At 32.3% G+C, this 8,666-nt stretch overlaps 1 protein-coding gene across 1 annotated transcript; it reads left to right on the forward strand.

The window, feature by feature from the left end:
• Nucleotides 1-248: 248 nt before the first annotated feature.
• Nucleotides 249-1,281, forward strand: LOC122604063 (NDR1/HIN1-like protein 3). Its single transcript, XM_043776964.1, has one exon. It carries the CDS (start codon nucleotides 304-306, stop codon nucleotides 1,018-1,020), a length of 717 nt encoding a protein of 238 aa, XP_043632899.1. The 5' UTR covers nucleotides 249-303; the 3' UTR covers nucleotides 1,021-1,281.
• The last annotated feature ends 7,385 nt before the right edge of the window (nucleotides 1,282-8,666 follow it).

Below are 8,666 nucleotides of genomic sequence, written 5' to 3' on the forward strand. Positions count from 1 at the left end.
ACGTTAGCTTTTCTTAAATTACAATGGAGATAAAAGTAATAATAAAAAACTCAATATGTTGCTACATATGCTCCGTATATTAGCCTAAAAAACAGAAAACCAGCATCTGGACCTATTCAAAAGAGAATTGGAAGTTACACGGAAGGTCGTGTCGAAAAAACGTAACGTCCGTGTTTTTACATCTTCAACGCGTTATATTATAAAACCCTCAACCCCACTATTATAAATACCTTTACAATTACAATAGCATCTATATATCCATCATTCACAAACAATTCATTTCTACAAATTAATCCAAAAAATATGTCTGATCAAGCTCACCTTAATGGAGCCTATTATGGCCCTTCAATCCCACCTCCTTCGAGAAAAACAAGATCATACAACCGCCCTGGTCGCGGCGGGGGCGGTTGCAACCCATTTTCATGGTGTTTTAGTTGTCTTTGTGGTTGCATTTTTAATCTCATATGCCAAATCATCATTACCATCCTAGTCCTTCTAGGTATCGCGGTTCTCGTGTTTTGGCTAATTTTTAGACCCAATGCACCAAAGTTTCATGTTACGGATGCAACTTTAACCGAATTCACTTTATCCCCAAACAACAACACTCTATACTACAATTTAGCCGTCAACATGACGTTTAGAAACCCAAATAAACGTATTGGTATTTACTATGATAAAATTGAAGCCAATGCCGAGTATCATGACAAGAGATTTTCAACTAGGGAATTGGAAAGGTTTTATCTAGGACATAAAAAGGAGAAAAATGTTGGCACTGTTTTTAGTGGTGAACAAGTGATTAGTCTTGGAAATAATGATAGATCAAAATATGAATCGGAAAGGAATGAAGGGTTTTACAATATTGATTTGAAGTTGAAACTTAGGATGAGATTGAAGGTTGGATGGGCTAAACCTAAATTTAAACCAAGGTTTGAGTGTGATTTAAGAGTTCCAATGACTTCTAATGGTAGAGTTTCTTCTACTAGTGGATTTCAGAGAACAAAGTGTGATTTTGATTGGTAGATATCATCATCGTCTTTGAATGTTGGGAGCGCTTTCTATCCGACAGTTGCCGTTCATCATCGTATTATTACGATTATATTTATATTTATTCTCATGATTCTTGGATCGAGTGTTTTGATTCATTGACTCTATACTTTGTTTATGTATTCATTTATTTATGTTTTTTCCGGGATCATTTTTTGGTATGGTTTATTTGGAGCTTTGTAAATATGGAGATTTGTGTACACGTGCCATAGTATATACATTTATTACTTTGTTTTATTATGGTTTTCCATATCATTTGATACCTAGTAGATCGATATAGAATATATCTTTGTTTATAAATAAATAAACACATCATCTCATTTATTAGTGGTTCATTACATATGTTAATTTAACTTGTTCGTTTTTTCGATTTGAATATATGAATTGGGATTTTAGTTTGATCACTAACGACAAATTTCAAGAAGCTAAAACTTATATTTACCAACTGTTTGACAAAACTAAGGCCCGATTAGTTTTTAGGTAAATAACCGATAATTAAAACTTAATACATATAAATATTACTTATACATTCAGTCATTTAATACTATTAAAAAAAAAAGCGATCCCAACTTTTACTATATAAATAAATTTGACAAAATTAGCTGTTATTATATAAAAATATCCGTAAGTCTAAACGATCTATGGATTTGGTAATTTCACGTTTTTCACATGTGATCATGGAATGTCTTGTTCCAATCGCATTAATCACTACAAGAAAAATATTGATTAGTGAAAAAATATTTGATTATTAATTTATCATAATGACCAAATTTTCGTCACTCACTACTAAAATTTGGTCACTATTATGGTTAGTTACCAAATTTTGAGTGGTCGGTATAAAAGTTCATAGAATTATGAGTTCAATATGGTCTTTTTCGGCCCATACTAGTTATCCAATAAAAAAACAAAAAAAGCCCATGTATGCCAACCCATATGCCACTACGCGTGACTGCGTGAGGAAAGGTTCGATAAAGCCGGTCAGAATTCCGGTTCTCACGAAATATCTACCACTACAAATAATATTAAATGTATTCACATTTTTAGTTAGTATAAACAAATTAAAAAATTTATCACGTTTTTATATGCGTAAAAATATGGAGAACTAAAAGTGTGTATAAATTAATTCACTTAAAATTGTGATAATCTAAAAGTTTAAACTTTTTAGTGTAAACTTTCATATTTAATTTTTCACACAACATTTATCCATATTAACTAAATATGTGGCGTGGACAAATATAGTATTACAAATTAAATATGAAAGTCCACATTAAAAAGTATGAACTTTTAGAATACCACAATTTTAATGGTGAATTAATTTCTACACACTTTTAGTTTTTATATTTTTGCACACATAAAAGCATGATAAACTTTTTAATTTATTCATGTTAACTAAAAATGTGAACAAATGTAATATTATTTGTAGTCTACTGAAGAAAATGTTGCTAAAGGCCAAGGGAAAAGTAGTATCTTTCTAAGTAGTTATTATACGTTGAAGAAGATAGTAATACATTTGAAAGTACAAAGGAATTAAAATGATACCTAATTGAGTTGAAGGAATTAGTCTTCTTTTGACATACATAAGTGGTGGAAGCAAATAGGGGAGTGCTTCAATTCCCACTTGTAGCTTGAATGGTTAGAGGTAAATTACTTACTTTGTCATTTGTATTTTAGCTTGGCATTGTTACATTTTTATCGTTTATTGTTAGTTTGAACTATATATTGGCAATAAATTTTTTACCATCGCATGCGAGTTGGCGTTTAGTATAGGAGGCCGTGTACTTGGCTTGAAACAACAAGGTTGTCAACGAACTTAGTATAATTTGATTTCAGTAATTTTATCAAATCTCTAATACCGAAACCAATAAGGCCGTGTACTGTAACACCCCAACTAAGAAAGAACAATGAGATATACAGAAAGTCGAGTATTCAAAACAAAGAATTATAAATAACATTCACCATAACTTTATTTGATAAAAAGAATTTACAAATATACAAGCATGTGAACCAATTTCCAAGTACAAATGCATCCACCATACTTGGATATTAAGTTCACGAAACAAATAACAAGCACATGAAATAGTATACTATAATGATCAAGGCAGATTCCATTGCCCATCACAAGGTTTGATCTTTGACTCCAAAATGCAATACAAATAATCATGAAGCATATAAATCCTCAAAGCTTAAGCTTATTTCTTGAAAAGCATGAAAAAAAAGTGTCAACTACGAAAACGTAGTTGGTGAGTGCATAGGTTTTTATATAAATCTTGGTACATATCCATTTTAACACTTAGAAAACATATTATTGTTACATTTCGAAATACCCAAACCATATGACCGACAAAATTCTCATTTCCAAATATCAAGTTTTCCAAATACCATAATGTCATTTCAAGACTTGGAAAAATCCATGGTAACTTATAAAGTTCTCATTTGTCAAAATCATCGTGAGAGATAAATATATCAATCGGTTAATCATATATCACATCAAAACCATTCGGTCATCAAGATTTCAATATTGTCAGTTTCAACAACTTTCAAGATTTCATGTAAGGTTCAATACCCAAATCGTAGGTTCATTTCATAAAATCCATCCATAAACAATATCAATATGATTTAGCCAAAGGCATAATAAGATGAGTTTATGCTTGAGCCACTACTAAGACCGGTTATGTCTTAAATAAAGAATAATGAGAAGCACATGCTGTCAATCACGTGCAATAATAATGAAAGGTCGTGCCATGGAGACGACCAAACAATATAAGAAGAGTGTGGTATGGAAATGACCACTGATATAGTAGTTAGAGCACCGCGAGGTCGGACTGGAAATGGAGGTCGCCACAAAGGCAAACCAAACATCCCACTGCTACCTATATTAGTGGGTGAGGGGACAAATCCTAGTTGCGCAAATCTCAAACTACAGGCCTCTCGAAGAGTTAATAGTAGTGTACTGAGGTGAAACAGTTTAACAGTATTCAAGCTTATCATTTAATATATAACATGTTGAACATATAATATAATTCCCAAATCATAATCATTATTTCGAATATTATTTCATAAAAGCATTTTTATTTATCATACTTTTCACCCGGAAAATAAAACACATAAAAGAGTTTGAAAGGGGGCTATGACTCACCTTGATATGCCACACATTATATTCACATATCCAAAATGGGTACTTCCCATCTATTGCTTCCTTGATCATGTATCTGTCATGTTCTTCAATCACATTTCAAGCCATGACTATCTCTACGAGAGGACTAATACACATAAGTTCCTATCTTAAGCCGTCACTTAGAAATGCCACTGTCATTAAGTTGCCATCAATTATGGAATCCAAGTGTATTGCTAATATTCACATCTTTTTAATTGTAGAGATTGATGGTGTAAAAGGTCACTTCCAATATACATGTAGTTACAAGTTGTTAGAATTTCGGTAACTTGTCTTCATTTGTGGTTTCGTTTGGCATCTTAGGTTATCATATGAGAATGCCATATTAAGTTATATTATCCTTATTGATCATTTGATGTGTAACCGATTTTAGCACGGATTTGCATTTGTGACATCAATTTATAGTTTGGTTAACGTAATCACTTATGTTCACTTCGCTTAGTTATCTTTTGTGTTACTTGGATTACACTTATCTTTTACTCACGTATTCCTCAATATGTCTTATGATTATTCGGGTTTATGCAATTCGCTTAAGGGTTATAGGTCATCACCAAGTGGGCCTAAGTGTCATGGGCTTCATTTAGTCGTTGGGCTTAACCTTATTTGGGCTAAATGCTTAATGGGTTATATTGGTTATTGGGCTATATGGTTTGTTGGGCCAAGTGGCCTGCTGATTTATGTTTCTTATGGGTTCACTAGTTGGGCCGGGCTAGCCCATTAACTCTTTAGTTCATTACATAGCCCATTATACAATTCATAACATTACTTACAAATTTTCTGTTTTACACTTTATTTTTATAAAAATGTTGGCTAATGTTTAGTGATTGAAAACAATTATTTGGACCTTCCTGATTTTTATAAAATGACATGTATGTGTCTTATTACTTCGTGAATTTTGGCTTAATTTTTAAGTAATGTTTACTACCTCGAAATATTTTTATAAGTGAAAGTGGCCAAAACAGCCACTCTTTTGCATACTCGAAAGTTTTATAAAGTTCTTTGGGTTTTGCTCTTAATAAAAATTCCATGATTTTATTTTGAGTTAAGGACACATTGAACTTACTTTCCACCAAGTATGGCCTCCTGGAACCTTATGGATTTGGAGATAAAATTTGTTAAAATTGATAAAATATTCAGACAAATGTGCAGTTTTGACCAGTTTTAGTAGAAAAATCATATCTTTTGTTTGACTCAGTATTTTCGAGTTATTCTAGTTGGTGATTAAACTTAGCTCGTTATCTAGAACTTTTATTTTGAAAGTTTTGCTTGAAACTGCTCTCACATGCCCACTTTACCCATTCCAAGGCAGAAAATGGATTCTGTCAGATTTGTTTTTGATCCAAACAACCAACCAATGGCCTTTCTTGCTTAATTAACAACTTAATTTATTACTTACAAGATTAGAACTTTATTTTGTAGCTCTTAACATCAAATATACAGATTATTATCAATTTCAAAATCATCAATCACCTTCCAAAGATCCATCTCAAATCCAAACTCTTAACAAGGTTTAACTAGTACAAATCTAATACATGCATGTTAAGATCTAACGATTATACATATAAATAAGCTATAACCTTTAATCTTCTTTTTGAAAACATCAATTTGATGAAAAAATCCAGAAGTATAAACACATATTCTTTGATAGAAAATCATTTTAGTGAGATCCCTTTATCCATTTTATAACAAATCTTGCAACTACTAACTCTTGGGTCTTGTTTGTGTTGAATCCTTGAGTCCTTCCTCTAGATCTTTACATGCATGAGCATGTGAGGTAAGGATCTATCAACTTTGCTCTCATTGAGTTTCGAAAGAACAAGATTAACTAATGATTTATTAAGTGAAGGGATGTTGTTAACAACCTTTTTGAGTCAAGATTTAGGACGGATTTGGGGTTGTTTTTGGGCAGAATTTCGTGACCCAAGATGACTTCCAAGAGACCTCCAAGCTAGCTTCAAACAACCCTTGATATATCTAGATTAAAACCCTTTTATTATTATAGTTGTTTATTTAAGATTAATCTTCCATTTTGTGATGTATGAACCGAATTTGAAGAAGAAGAAGGAAGAAATTCTTGAAAGAAATAGGTTGAGAGAAAAGAGAAAAGTGAGAGAGAAATGAGAGAGAATGGGGAAGTGTGTGTTGTTTTTTAAGAAATAAATGAGAGAAGTGTGTGTGTGTGTGTATAACCGTTCAAAAGAAAGGGAGGGGGAGAAAGTGGGATAGGTGTTTGCTTATTGGTTGACAAGAGTAGTAAAAGACTAACCATGGTTTGGTGTTGATGCTTGGTGATGCACTTGGATGGGTGAAAGGCTAGATGCATTGCTCATGTATATATATTTATATATTTATGGGTATGTATATATGTATACATGTAAGGCTCGTACACATGAGGTAAGGATGATGGCAATGATCTAGGCATGGGGCTAGGCATGCCCATGCCTAGCGGCAAACACCGTCGCCAAAGTCAAGGCATGGACTAGGTATGAGTGATTTCGACATACATTGCCGCTTAGGCATGGGAGAGAGAGAGAGAGAGAGAGAGAGAGAGAGAGAGATATTTAAAGAGTTAAGGAGGGATAGGAGAGAGAATGGGTATGGTTGGAGAAAAATAATAAAGGAATGGTGAGGCATGGAGAGACATGGTTGCCATAGGTTAGATATGGCTAGACATGAGTTAGACATGAAATGATGTGGCAGTATAATTGGTAGATGACTAGGCATGGTTAGGCATGAGAGTAACCATTGCCATCATCCGAAGGTGTAAGAAGTGTAAGAACTAGTTACATGCTTATTGCTAGTTGATATGTATGCATGTGATGTGTTTCATATATTTAATTTCATAAACTCATTTATAAAATCATGCATGTATATGAGTCTTGTATTAAGTTTTGTTGTATTGTATATTTATATATAGGTACATTTTATTGTGTTTTATAATTGTCACTTGAAACATTATTTATAAACTTCTATTTTTATTAGACATATATATACTTATTATTATTTTTTAAACTCACTTTTATATATTATCTAGCTTGAAATTGTGTTTTAGAAATGTTCATTATATTTTATGCTCAAATGTACCTTAATTGGATTGGTGTTTGAATTGTTGGATGATTATATAGATTTTTGGTTGTTATCACAACTTATGAACCTTATACGAGTATAATTATTTATGTAATCTTAACTTCTCGAATTAAGCTTTTTGGTTCATTGAAACTTCATCAAGTTCAATTAGAACTAATATACAACTTGAGATTGTTTTGAATGATTATAGTTATAGTTTATGGCATTTCTAAGGCAACTGATTTTCTTTTGGCATTCTATTGAACTAGAGGGTAAATATCATCATGCCCTAAATGTCTAGAAGCTCAAATCTCTTAATAAACCTCTAGGGATAGATACCTGGATAATTATAAGTTGTCCTAGTCGAAATTGAGGGTTGTTACATGTACCGAAACCAATTTTATCAAATCTCTAATACCGATACCGAATCCCTATCAGTACCGAATTTCAGTACCGGTACCAGTATAATACCGGTTCGGTTTCAGTAATCTTGTTCATCCCTAAGTGAGCCTATATGTGAAATAGTAAATGATTAATTAAATAACGATTACATTGCAATTGATTAAACTACATTTATTAAGTATATGTATATGTGTTTCCAACCTTGAGGAGAACTATTTAGCCAATCCTGAGAATATTCGGACAGTTGACACGTACGTGGGATGAAAGAGTTGCACCATAATGCGGGTCTTCGAGAGTTACGTGATAATAGGATGCCCCATCGACTTCGCAATGCTCTAGTGGAAAATGTTTAGAACGTACCTCCCTGGTTATAATCGCCATCAGAGTTGACGAGGTTTTTTATTATGTCTACTTTCGTAATGATTAATTTCGTAATGCTTTATTTGTAATAGGATCATAACATTTGATTTTTTAATTATCTTAAGGTTTTTTTATTGTTAGGGTTGTAACTTTTTCACAAGTGTTTTATTAATTATAAAACTATTTATTTAAATGGTGTTTTTAATAAAAATAAAAGAGATTATAAATTAATTAATGATGTGAAAAAGATATTTTAAAATGTTTTTCTCATATGAAGGGAGAGTCCCAAATGGAATACTGAGTTGACAAGAAGTTGCAAGAACCTCCCCGTTATAAGTATCCGGCCTTATATATGGTTTTTCGTCTATTTGACCTTCCTAGTATAAACACGCAAAGCAAAAAGGTACAGAAAGTATAATAAGAAAACGGAAAACCACTATCAAGACGAAGTCAAGGTATAGAAGTTTCAAAGAAAGTGATGTCGAAACAAATGTAACCCAAACAAACAAAATATTAATTAGTCGTCGCTTACACTTTCAATGGATGCGTGTTTTTACCCATAGATATAACAACTCTCACGCGTTATATAACCATTTGCATTCTAATATAAATACATTCCTTT

Source organism: Erigeron canadensis, chromosome 6 (assembly GCF_010389155.1).
Source record: "Erigeron canadensis isolate Cc75 chromosome 6, C_canadensis_v1, whole genome shotgun sequence".
Taxonomy (NCBI): Eukaryota; Viridiplantae; Streptophyta; class Magnoliopsida; order Asterales; family Asteraceae; genus Erigeron; species Erigeron canadensis.

Excerpts from the sequence above, each read along its gene's own strand:
- LOC122604063 (XM_043776964.1), top strand. The coding sequence starts at position 304 with ATGTCTGATCAAGCTCACCTTAATGGAGCCTATTATGGCCCTTCAATC.